Genomic DNA, 13,185 nt, shown 5'->3' with positions numbered 1-13,185 from the left:
GCTGGACCATGGGTCCTCCCTGAAACTGAGCATCAAATACCTCCCAGAGGATGGGTGCTGCCTCAGTGCCGCCACACATCAAGGAGCAACTGTGGTCATGGAAAGGGTTACTTTGAGAGTAGAACTGTTCATTTAATGTTTCAAAATGTAGTGGCAATAGAAGCAAAGCTGCTTTTGCTCAGTGTTGATTGTGTGTCATTTATTTGAATTTTCACATTTTAGGCACCTGACGGCCTTGGACTGGTCCCAATTAAATCTTCAGAAGTTCAAATCAAGCAGTCCTATTCGTTCCTCAATTTGCAGGTCAGACCTATTGTATGGTGTTAGTTAATTGGGTTTCATCTGAAGCAAACAAAATATTCTTGAATTTTTTTTATTTTATTAGTTTTGTTCTGTTTTGGATTATACTGAGTAGCATACTGTGTGTGTTTTTCTGCTGTCGTTTCATTGCATGTGTGAAGTGTATTTTTTTTTCCTAATGTGGCTTGTGGAAACCAGTATCTTCACTCTCGATATACCATATATTATGCATACATGAAGCTATCTGAACTCCGTATATTAGAAACTTTAGGAAAAAAACACAAGATCAGGTGAATACAAGTTAGTCAGCCTTGCCTGAAGTCTATCACCACTTTGTTTTTGAAAATGTAAATATTTCAAATTGACAAACCAGTGTTTGGTATATTTCTACAGTTAAGCTGTGTGGTATGGGAGAATAATTACATGTATGGGGACCTCTGGGCTCGGGACTTGTCTAGCACTAAATCCAAATTAGCAATGGCCCCAATTTGAGGTTACAACATGATGCTTGTTTTACCTTTACCATGCTCAGAGATGCTGTTGTTTAGAAGTAGATGTCACCAACCTCTTTTAAGTCTCTCCGATATTTATAGTGGTGCTTGAAAATGGTAACAGGCTCTAAGGATACTCAGCCACTTGTCTTCTTTCGCCCCCAGGTTCCTCAACAGTACAAAATCATGGGGTATAAACCCTTCTCTGTCCAGGAGTCTTCAACAAGTTACAAACCTGAAAAGCTTGCTCGAACCCTGAAACAAGGAGCTGAGGTAACCCCCCTCCACCTTCAAGAATTGCTCTCCATTTCTGCTCTTGTCCTGGCGTCAAGATTAATGCCTGCTGTTGGTCTTTGTACAGGATGAAGTCACCACCATCATAGTCCTTCCGAAACAGGACTCCACAACTCAGCCCTCTGGAAAGACCTCAGTCTTGAACATGAAGCCGCCTGAAGCCTTGGCCAGATCTCCAGAGTATGATCCACTTTATATTTTTGTAAGTTAAAACTGGCAGAAGTTTTTGTTCTGGGTTCCTTTATTTCAGCAATTACTTTATAAGAAAACAGCATCATTAATTGGGAATTTTTTTTTCTGTTTGGAATTTCAAACGTTAAATGATAACTTATCTTTGAAGTTGCTTTCCAGCATTTATTGTTTGTAGAATATCAATGTTTCTATCTTGTAACAATACTAGTATACATTTTTATAGCAATAGCTTTATGATCTTTTCTAATTATATATATGAAGTCTTCTAGTTCCTGAACATAAGATGTCTTTCCATTTATTAGGTTTTCTTTAATTTCTTTCAGCAATGTTTCGTAGTTTTCAGTGTACAAGTCTTTCACCTCTTTAGTTAAACCTATTCCTAGGTATTTTATTCCTTTGAGATGCTGTTGAAAAGATGGAATCGTTTTCTTAATTTCCTTCTGGGATAGTTCATTGCTGTGTATGGAAACAAAACTGATTTTTCAATGGTGATCTTGTATCCTGCAACTTTGTTGAATTCCTTTATAAGCTCTAGTAGCTTTCTTGTGACTTCTTTGGGATTTTCTATGTATAGGATCATGTCATCTGTGAATATTGATAGTTTTACTTCTTCCTTTCTGATTTGGATGCCTCTTATCTTTTGTTTTTGCCTAATTTCCCTGGCTAGAACTTTCAGTACAATGCTGAATAGCAGTGGTGAAAATAGGCATCTTTGTCTTCAGCCTGATGCTAAGGGGAAAGCTTTTATTCTTTAACCATTGAGTATGACGTTAGCTGTGGATTTTTCATAAATGCCCTTTATCATCTTGAGGAATTTCTGTCTGTTCCTGCTTTGCTGAGTGTTACTATCATGAAACAGTGTTGGATTTTGTCATGCATTTTTTCTGCATAAATTGAGACACTGTGGTTCTTTTCCTTGGTTCTATGAATATGGTGTATTACATTGATTTTCTTGTGTTGAGCCATCCTTGCATTCTGGGATAAATTGCACCTAGCCATGGTGTATTTTCCTTTTAATATGCTGTTGGATTTGGTTTGCTAGTATTTTGTTGAAGATGTTTGCATCTACATTCATAAGGTAATGTCTTAGGCTGAGTTCTTTAGAGAAGCAAAGCCAGTAAAGTATATAAATATATATATAGAGAGAAATATATCATGGAAATGGCTCACAAGGTTATAGAGGCTGGAACACCCCAAGTCTGTGGATCAGGTTTCTCCTGATGCACATAGCCACAGGGGCTGGCGAACCCAAGATCAGCAGGTTGGAGAGCAGGGCTCTTGTTCACAGTCTGTGAAGACTGATGTATCCCAAAGACTGGCAGGCAAGACCACAGGTAAGCTACTAGCTCAAGTCTTAAGAACTGGAGATCGGCTGAACAGGAGCCAGATGCAGGATCCAGAATGAGCAAAAACCCACAGGCCTTGCCAGAATATCCACTGCAGACCACACACCCAAGGAAACTCCCTTTCAACTGATTGGCTACTCACAACAGGTCCCATCGTGGAAGTGATCACACCATCGTACAACTATTAAATCACTGAGGATCATGGCCTGGCCAAGTTGACACACAACCTTAACAATTACAGTCCACCCCTTGTTAACTGGACACCTGTACACATCTCCTCAAAACATATGTAGTTTCTGAATAAAGGCAACCATAAAGTCATGCTTGTCTCTAACACGATACAATGAACACACACACAAAGCAGAAATACTAATAATAATTACAGTCCTCATTTCTGCAACTGTCTACGTGGCTGTAAGTAGTATTTAGAACAAGCTTCTTCCACCACCCATTCTGTATTTCCTTTGTCCTCAGCAAGCAGCTCAACTGGTCATGATTCTTTGCCTGGAGGGGTGACCCAAACCTTCATTCCTGAAGGGGCCGGGCTATTAGTAGTCATGTCAGAATTGGGTTTCTGTAGTTTTCCACTGACTTTAATCACAGGGCATGGTAGTACTAAGAGATGCCCTAAGGGATCTCCTGCATTCTAGACATACTCTTCTTTACCTCCATTGTGTAATGTCAACCCGATTTCCTCTTGGTAGTCTGGATCAGTCACACAAGCCAGTATGATAACTCTCTCTTTGCCTGTTGATCCAGAGGCATAAGGAGCCCAAAGTGGCCAGGTGGCATTCTCAGCTTCCAGTTCAATGGAATCAGTGATGTGTCCCCAGGTGGGAGCATTTCTCCTTTTGGAACTAAGACCTCTAGACCTGCAGAGCATAAGGTCACGGGAACAGAAAGCAAAAATCTTGCAAGTGGGTCACTAGGGGTAGTAGTGAGTGGTGCCACTCCCATTTCCACCCCTAGACTCCTGGACCAATGAATCCTGGCTATGGGAGTAACAGCACTATATACTGGATGCTGGTTTAGAGCGTATACAGCCCCTTGCCGAACATTGCCCCAACCCTGCAAGGTATTGCCACCTAGCTGGCACAGTAATTGTGTCTTTAGAAGGCCATTCCATCGTTCCATCAAGGCAGCTGCTTCAGGATTATGGAGAACATAGTAAGACCAGTGAATTCCACCAGTTTGTCTAGCGAAAGTAGGACCAACCAACCAGCTTCCTCATACTCCTCATTCTGACAAAATTGTAGAAAGGTATCACACATGCAATCACTCAGAGCCTCACCTTTCACCCATACCTGATCTATTGGTGGTGATATTTTGCATATTTGAATTGCCACCTCACACCATGGGTTAGCAGTGCTCTCTTTACTACTGGAAGCAGGGTCATCAACACCTTTAAGACTAACTCGAGAACCAATTTAGAAAAGCCATCCTTACAATTTTGTTTCCCTAGAAACACTCTCGGTACCAGATGTCTTTGCTTCTCTAGAGAAGCAAAACCAGTAAAGCATATAAATATACATAAAAAAAAAGAGAGATTTATATCGAGGAAATGGCTCACAAGGTTGTAGAGGCTGGAATGTCCCAAGTCTGTGGGTCACGCTTCTCCTGATGCCCATAGCCACGGGGGCTGGTGAACCCAAGATCAGCAGATCAGAGAGCAGGACGCTTGTTCACAGGCTGTGAAGATTGACAAATCCCACAGATCAGCAGGCAAGACCGCAGGTAAGCTGCTAGCTCAGTTCCAAAGAACTGGAGATCAGATGAACAGGAGCTAGCTGCAGGATCCAGAACGAGCAAACTCCTGCAAGCCCTGCCAGAATATCCACTTATATTCAATGCAGACCACACACCCAAGGAAACTCCCTTTCAACTGATTGGCTGCTCACAGCAGGTCCCATCATGGAAGTGATCACACCATCATACAACTATCAAATCACTGAGGATCATGGCCCAGCCAAGTTAACACGCAACCTTAACCATTACAGGTATGTAGTTTTCTTCCGGTGTCTTTATCTGGCATTGGTATCAGGGTAATGCTGGCCTCATAGAGTGAGATAGGAAGTGTTCCCTCCTCTTCTATTTTTTGGAAGTGTTTGAGAAGGATCAGTGTTAATTCTTCTATAAATGTTTTGCAGAATTCATCAGTGAAGCTCCCTGGTCCTGATCTTTTCTTTGTTGGAAGATTTTTGATTACTGATCCAATCTCTTCAATTCTTATAGGTCTGTTGAGACTTCATATTTCTTCTGAGTTAGTTTAAGTAATTTATATGTTTCTAGGAACTTGTACATTTCATCTAGATTGTCTAATTTGTTGGCATACAGCTGCTCATAATATTCTCTTATAATACTTTTTATTTCTGTAAGATCCATAGTAATGTCCCCGCTTTCATTTCTGATTGTAGTTATTTATGTCTTCTCTCTTTTTTTCATTGTGAGCCTACCATCGATTCGTGAATTTTACTGATCTTTTCAAAGAACCAAACTTTGGCTTCATAGATTCTTTCTACTATTTTTCTTGTCTCTATTTCATTTATCTCTGCTCTAATACTTATTTCCTTCCTTCTGCTAGGTTTAGTTTGTTTTTGCTTTTTCAGTGTCCTAACATGGAAGATTAAGTTACTGATTTAAGATCTTTCTTCTTTTTTAATTTGTACAGCTATAAATTCCCTATAAGCATTTTTTTTTTTTTTTTGGTGCATCCTACAAGTTTGTATGTTATGTTTGCTTTTCCTTCAACTCCAAGTGTTTTCTAATTTCCTTTGTAATTTCTTCTTTAACCCATTGGTTGTTTAAGACTGTGTTGTTTAATTTCCGCATACTTGTAAATTTTCCAGTTTTATTTCCAGCTTTATTCTATTGTCATAAGAGAAGATACTTTGTAGAGAAGAACGTGTACTCTGCTGTCGTTGGGGGTGGAGTGTTCTATATATGTGTGTTAGGTCTGGATAGCTGATAGTGTTGTTCAAGTCCTCTATTTTCTTATTGATCTTCTGTCTAAATGTTCTATGCATTTTTGAAAGTGTTGTGTTGAAGTCTTTGATTATCATTGTATAACGACCTATTTCTCCCTTCAATTCTGTCAATGTCTGCTTCATACATTTTGGGAAGAGCCCTCAGGAGCTCTAATGCTTTTCACGGCAAGTTCTTCCAGCCTGGGTGAGTTGTTACTATATACATGCATTACTTGGAGCAAAACTGAAGTGATCATAATGTGATCCCTCAGACCACTTACTTCTGATAATGACAGCCACCCAGGGAGATCTAAATCATGACGCCATTAGAGAAGATGATATTGCCATTTCCAAAAAGGTCTCATTTATCACACTTGGCCCAAAGCAGATCAGGAGAGTTGGCCAATGGCAGCTTCACATACCCGTAGTCAACCAGTGTAGAAGATGCTCCTGAAGGTCACATGTTCAATTCCTTTCCCCTTGTGGTATGCACCCTTGCTCCATTACCACCCCCATAGGCCAGCCCTATCCCCTGTCACACCATCTTCTTGTATATGTACCTTAGCTCGTCCTCAAATTCAAGGACTTACTGAGGTGTGTGCTTTTTTCTACATTACTGTGGGTATCACAAACTCCCTCAGTGGACATTATTGCCTCCCGCCATCCTCCCTCCTTCATGTCCATAAGTTCAGTCAAGTGCCATCTCCTCATCTTTCCCCCAGTCCCTCATCTTGGCCCTAGATGCAGATCTGCCTCTCTGCACTCACTGCTTATCGGCTTTCCAAGGTTCTTAACTAACCAACACACTTAGTGCATGGACCACATCCAGGTTCTGCCTCCCCTTTCATCTGTGCTGCAATGTCTCCCCTGATCCAGCTTCATTTCCTTTAGGGTGTTGCTTGACAGTAAGATTGGGTTTCCATAGGCCATCTAGAATTGTTTTGTTGTTTAAAAAAAAAAATCACACAAACAAGCAAGTAAACAAATCAAAGCCTCAGCTCAGCAGTTCTTAAACACCTGTAACTAAACTCTGAGTAGATAAAGGCTATTTATATTGTTGTTGAGGACAGGAATAAATTTTTTGTTGTGCAGGCCCTGGAAGGAACATTAAAAAGCTCTGTATTTTAGTATTTTGGAATAATTGCTCTGTGCCTCCATCAGTGCTGCCGGAAAATTAGTAAAAAATGGAATTCTCCTTAAAAACCAGATGCCACATCCAAATGGAGCCTTCCTGAATTAAGAACATTACCAAAAACATTATTAAATGTTGACATTTTCTGATATCAAATGTCATCCTCTTCTTTGTCTTCTCTTTGAAGTAGTTTTTAAGAGGCTATTTTTGTTTTCAAAACCAGAAGCTTATTTTCTTTTTAAAGCCAGTTTGCTCATTTAATAATTCCCCGAATTCGTCACATTCAGAAACAAATACTTAAGCCATTTTATGCTGTCATTGCAGTTATACTTGTTTTCCAGTGAGCTTAGTAAACCCACATGGCATATCATGAAGCTCTTAAACCATTTTTAAAAAATGCTTTGAGAAAGTGACATTTACGAATGATTGTAACATTTAAAAACCTGCAGTCTGCTTCTCTTCCTTAGACGAGATGGCATGGAATCGTGGCGTGTTAGTGCTAGTGGGAGCCACAGGGAGAACATTGGCTGACGCCTTTCCTGTGCCTGGCTTAGAAAGTGGTAAACAGAAAAGGATCTTACTTTTTTTTTTCTCTCTCTCTTCTGTAGAATCCCAGCCCACGATTGTTTGCTGTGATGCACCCTCTGACCTACCCAGAAACCATAATAGATTACCACCTCTGCCCTCACCCCAAGTACAAGTTCACCAGAGAGCTCCATGAAGGCTCCAGCATTCCTTTCACCCAAAAGCAGTTTCTCCATCACACGGTAACGCTGTCAGGGAGTGGTAGGGGACACGGGTGGAACTGAGAAAAAGGTTCGTGGCCACAGCTGCAGAACAGGAGTGGTAACAACTGCAGCTTTTGCATGTACTCCTACAGCCAGCCCTAGAGGGAAGAGGTGAGACTCAGCACCTCTAGCCTGTCATGACTCACCTCTCACCATGTGTTGCCCTTTCACAGTAGCCTTGCTCTTTTTTCCCCTTGAAGGCTACTCCTATGGTTCATTGTATTCATATTACAACCATGTCAGAATGATCACGTGGCCAGCATAACCCCATGGTCTGACCTCTTCTTTCTTTGGCCCCCACCAAGTGTGGAAACATCAAGGGTAGACAAGTGGTGAGGTGACAAAGGCACACTAGGAGAAGTGGCTCCAAAAATTCCTCCTCCACCAGGTGACTGACCTGACCTGAATATCCAGCCGTCTCAGGACATCCCTTGGAGTTTGCCCTCAGGCCCCTCGAGCTCAAAAGATCCCCAACTCTGCCCATTTCCACTGACCACACCCAAAACTGCCTATTCTTCCTTTATTACCTAGTTGCCTTTTTGTTCTATCAACTTGTGCAGCTACTTCTGTTGTAACCGAACAAATGTTCTTGTCCTGTCCTATTAGCCAATCAAAATAAGACGGACACCATACCACCAGTTGCAAGGGAAACAGAAAGTGGCAATTTATTGTTTGCACAAACAAGGAGCAGTGTTGTGCCTAGCAGCCAAAAGACCACATGCTCCCTGCCTCAGGGGAGCTTGGAGCTTTTATGCCCTCCAGTCCCTAAGGGGCAGGGACTGGCATCCAAAATCTGACACCCTCATCCCTCCTGTGCCCATATTTGGAGATCCAGGTGCTGAGTCATGTTGCAAAGGAAGGGACCCTTTGCTTTTCAAGTGGGCTTGGGTGCAGCTGTGAGCCAGAGAACATCTTCCTCTCCGGTAAAGTTGAGGCCAGGGTCCAGTTCAGGGCTACCAGCTCTTCAGGTCCTGCACTTGTTCCTAGATCTTGGTTTGCACATGCATGGGATTCTGGCACCAAATCCAAACCACAGTTAGGGCCATGGCACAGTTGGACAAGCCGCAGCTAGAAACAGCAGCTTGGTGGGCTGCAAGGGAGCGGGGAGACTGCGGTGGAGCAGGGGGAAGCCTCAGCAGTGGCTTCACTGTCACTCTTGATCCCTTCCTCTCCTTCATTCCCCATATCTGACCATCACCAGATTCCATCAGTCTGCCCCTTACACAGCATGTGAGCCCCCTCCGACTGCCCCACGCTATGGCCGCACTGCAGCCACTGGCCCTCTGTGGAAATCTTCCTGAGACACAAATCTGATCATGTCACTTTCCTGCTTGAAAGCCCACAGTGGGTCCCTGCCATCTGGAGGAGCAGCTCCAATCTTGTTCGTTTGGTCCACAAGGCCCTTCAGGATCTGCCTGCCTCGCCCATAAGTCCCCATAGTACCCTGCACCCCACCAAGCCGGGGGTCTCCTGACAGCGCCCTCATGCACGGGGCCACGTGCTTGCATTCACAGTTCCCCTGGTCCGGAGCGCCAGCGGATGAACCACCCCGCTTCTGTGCATGTTGCACTGGCGGTGCAGTCACACGTGTCAGAACAACTGCAAAGCCAAATCTGCCCTTCAGCATGAGGACGCGTGTGCCTGATGTGCCCGAGGAAGGAGGGGGAACTCTGCTCCGTCCCGACTGTAATTCTGTGTTGCCTTGCTTAATGTCCTTTGCTGGTGCAGTTGTTTTTTGGCTTTAGAAAAATGAAATCAAACTTAATGAAACCGTAAACTTTTGAACTAAGCTTTTAAGACCGAAAAAGAGTGCGGCTGAATGAATTGGAAGTTCTTGCTAGATTTTACTTCACTAACCAGCTCCTTGACACTTAGTGTCTCGTGCCGGCTTCCATACAGGATATTATTCCTGGCATAATGCACTGGAAGAAGTTCCAGTCCCTGGTCCTGTCATCCCTGCCCGACACTTCTAAGACGGAGACAACACGGAGGTAAGCCAGCTCATGTTTGTGCCACAGAGGCAGGTGCTGCATGGGTGATGGAGGCTGTCTCCCTGAAAAGTTAAATGCCAATAGTATGTCAACTTATATTCTTAATACAGAGAGATGATTGCTCTTCAGAGAAATGTGACAATGTAACACTGATTTGCATATTTTTAATTTCTCTTAATTGAGGTACACTTAAAAAAATTAATGTCACAAGTGGCTAATTGGTAATTGTTCTGTAAAAGTAGACAGCTGATCCAATAATTCAGCTGAGATATTCAGTCCCTTTTAAAATTTGGTTGTTTCCCCTGAGTGCCCAGATTGCACCCCCTCCCCCGCCACACTCTACATCCAAGTCCAAAGCTCCACTCCTCTCTCACGCCATGACCTGACATTAACTGAGTGCCCGCAGCTATAATCATGGGGGGACACAGCTCTGCTACAGGTACAGCCTACAATGGGTGGACCAGAATACTGTTGGACCAAAGATAGAAGAAATTTAGAGTAACCACACCTTTTAAATTTGCTTATTTAATATCCCTTCAAAGCTCTAAGATATCAAACAAATAGCCTGATGACTTTTCTTGAGGGCTCTGCCCAGCCAATAACCCTCTCCTGAGCCCATTGCCCTTATAACTATAGTTAAATGAGTTACCAGTGAGGAAATGTGACTGATATCCCCAGATGATGACCATCAGTTGTCACCTTTGTTCTACTCCTCTGATCCAGGCTGGGCAGGGTCCTGTCATGGCCCCAAAACATCAGAAAACCTGAGCCCTGTCACCAACCAGGTGAGGTACCTAGAATTTTTATAGCCACCCCACCCCCACTCCACTCCTACCCTGCCGCCAGTGTGTGGTGGATCTTCTGGTTCAGAAAACCAAATTCCTAAGATCCCTCCCCTCACCAAGAACGCCCCCCAGCCTCCAGGAGCTGTGTGACCTCCCACACGCTCCTCGGCCACCTCTCTGGGACCGGTTCTCTTGTTGATACCACAATGAAATTGGATTTGCTACAAAGGTCCCTCTCAGTCTTGACATTTTAGTTTTAGTAGGAAAGCTTCTCAACTGTACAGCTCTCTCTATATACCACCCATCCACACCCCAACTGCCCACCCGAGGTATCTGGGGAGATAGCTGGGATCCAGTGCATAATTCCTTCCTTTATTGCCAGCAGGAAAAGCTCTTCCGGAATTAAAACCCAGCCTGACTTCCAGAGGCTTCTCCGTGTACTGTCCCTTTCGGGTTATTTTCTTAGTGTTTCTCTACTACTCTGCTTTGCCTGGAGATTAAAATGAGATAAACACGAAGCACCCAGTATGGGATCTGGGACATGGTAAAAAAAATAGAAGCTCAAAAATATTAGATCCTTTTCTTTGTGTTCATTCAGACCTCATTGCCATCCCAAAATAAACTCAGCATCTTTGTTGTTCATTTTCACGTATTTCTGAAATCTGAAATCTCCAGATTTGGGGGGAAACAGTGGCACTATAGAAAGAACAAAAGCTTTGGAGTCAGAACTGCCTCCATTACTCACTACCATGTCACCTGCTGTAGGACCTTGGGCAAGTCACTTATTACTGAAACCCATAAGCAACACCTGTGTAGCAAGGGCGATGATCGCGCCCTCATGGGGTTGTTGTGAGGATTCAAGTAAGATGATGTCTGTGAAGTGTCTAGCACCGTGCCTGGTGCACACTTAACTCTGTTCTCTCCTACCCTACGCCCTGCCCTGTAAACCCTGGAGCCACTCCGTTGCCACCAGGTGGCGACGTTGGTCCGCTGCCCTGATGGTGTGTGAACACCATTTTGCTGTGGTGTGTGAATACAAATTGAAGGAGCCCTAGTGACACTTTTTTTTTTTTGGTGACACAGTGGTTAAGTGTTTGGCTGCTAACTGAAGGGTTGGTAGTTTGAACCCACCATCAGCTCCACGTAAGAAAGATGTAGCAGTCTGCTTCTGTAAAGATTATCGCCTTCCTGAAACCAGGAAGGTGGATGAACCCCTGAAACTATTGCCCTGAGGTAATCTCTAAATCTTAAACCAAACAATAAAAAAAACTTAACTAGTAAAAAATGTCTGACTTGAGCATTATGCTCTTTTAAGAACTATCTATATGGAATCAAATTGACAACAGCAACTCGAAAGATTAGATAGGAACCTTAGGGAGCAGTGAATCTATATTAATGGGGGAGTAAGGACTCAGAAAAGAAGGGTGAGAATGGTTGCACAACTGGAAGAATGTAATCCATGTCACTGAATTGTACATGTAGAAACTGTTGAACTGGTGTACATTTTGCTGTGTATATTCTCAACAACAACAAAATAGAGTTATATATTTTTTAAAAAGATTACAGTCTTGGAAGCTTTACAGGCAGTTCTGTTCTGTCCTATAGTGTCACTATGAGTTGGAATCTACTCGATGACAAAAATGAGCAACAGTGAGAAATGGAGAAGTGCCTGTGTCCACCCACTGTCAACATTCACAGGTCTGAAGAATTAGGAGAAAACATCCTTCCCCCCCGCCCCCCCGCCAAGCAATGTCCTTGGAAAAAAATCTCCCGAGATTGTCCTTCCAACATACAGTCAGAATGCAGCTAACTTGGACTTGAACATCAAACATGAATTAAACATGAATTCTAATTGAATTAAAGAAGACTCTTCCGACCATGAATTGTTACTTTTCGCTCATGTGCCTGAGTGCTCTGTTGGGCCAGTTTGTTTCAAATTAAATTTTTTTAACAGATTATACAACCAAAATAGGATTCGATGCTTCCTTTTCATAGATTTCCACTGGATGTAAGAGTCCAGATCATGTTTTTATTTGTAAAAGCAGTTACAAAGTAATAATGTTAGTTCCTTTTTAAGTCCCTACAAATCCCTTAATGGCATTTCCATTTTGCAGCCATTTTGCCTGAATAAATTACCTCCGATTACTTAGGAGGTGTTTCCCTTTGTATCTTTTGCTCCTGAAAATCATCTGTTTGTTGTTAAACCATATGATGTAGTTATGTGGTGTTTGTTTATTACGAGTCATCTTTTAATTCATAATCATAGAAACCTCTCGTTTGGTTTTCTGTACTCTTTAATAAATTCAGAGAGAATGTGTTCAGTTCCTATGGGCTCCCCTCAAATCTGTGCACCAACAACATCTAAAGAGACCATCTAACCCAGTAACTCTCAGACTTTCAGACTTTATAGATGAGTCCAATTCCCAAAAGGGTTTTGGGATCTGATTTAGGGTCAGAGTTTTACTTTGTCAAGTAAGGACATTAGAGTAAAACAAACATTTAAAAAACCCACCACCTACTGTTGCCGCCATTTCTCATTTTCCTTTGTTTTTTTGTTTTTTTTCGTGGTGACAATATACACACCAAAACATTCACCAGGGCAACTTCCGCATTTACAATTCGATGCCATGGATTACGTTTTCCATGTTGTGCCACCATGATCACTATCCTTTTCCCAAGTCCCACCACCATTAACAGTGCCGCCAAACAAAAACTCTCCCTTTTCCCCTCCTTCTCACCCCTGGTAATCATTAATAATCTTTGCTTTCTGTATATTTGCTTATTTCATATAAGTACGATCATACAGTATTTGTCCTTTTGCCACTGAGGTATTTCACTCAGCATGATGTTTTCAAGGTCCATCCACGTTGTGGCATGCATCAGGATTTCATTCTCCACATCTC

At 42.6% G+C, this 13,185-nt stretch overlaps 1 protein-coding gene across 6 annotated transcripts in view; it reads left to right on the top strand.

Moving 5' to 3' along the window:
- Positions 1-13,185, top strand: part of CFAP221 (cilia and flagella associated protein 221) — a 147,219-nt gene that overhangs the window by 116,143 nt on the left and 17,891 nt on the right. For 3 of the 6 annotated variants that reach the window (XM_049889160.1, XM_049889161.1, XM_049889162.1), the window contains exons 17-21: positions 223-303; positions 957-1,064; positions 1,153-1,287; positions 7,327-7,485; positions 9,406-9,497. In XM_049889160.1, the coding sequence (XP_049745117.1) occupies positions 223-303; positions 957-1,064; positions 1,153-1,287; positions 7,327-7,485; positions 9,406-9,497 (575 nt within the window). Of the gene's footprint in view, positions 1-222; positions 304-956; positions 1,065-1,152; positions 1,288-7,326; positions 7,535-9,405; positions 9,498-10,220; positions 11,084-11,887; positions 12,010-13,185 lie in introns of those variants that run through there. The other 3 variants (XM_049889164.1, XM_049889163.1, XM_049889165.1) reach the window with 3 other exon arrangements.

Source organism: Elephas maximus, chromosome 6 (assembly GCF_024166365.1).
Source record: "Elephas maximus indicus isolate mEleMax1 chromosome 6, mEleMax1 primary haplotype, whole genome shotgun sequence".
Lineage (NCBI taxonomy): Eukaryota > Metazoa > Chordata > Mammalia > Proboscidea > Elephantidae > Elephas > Elephas maximus.
Note: the sequence above shows the minus strand (reverse complement) of the source record. Positions and strands in the feature narration are given on the sequence as shown.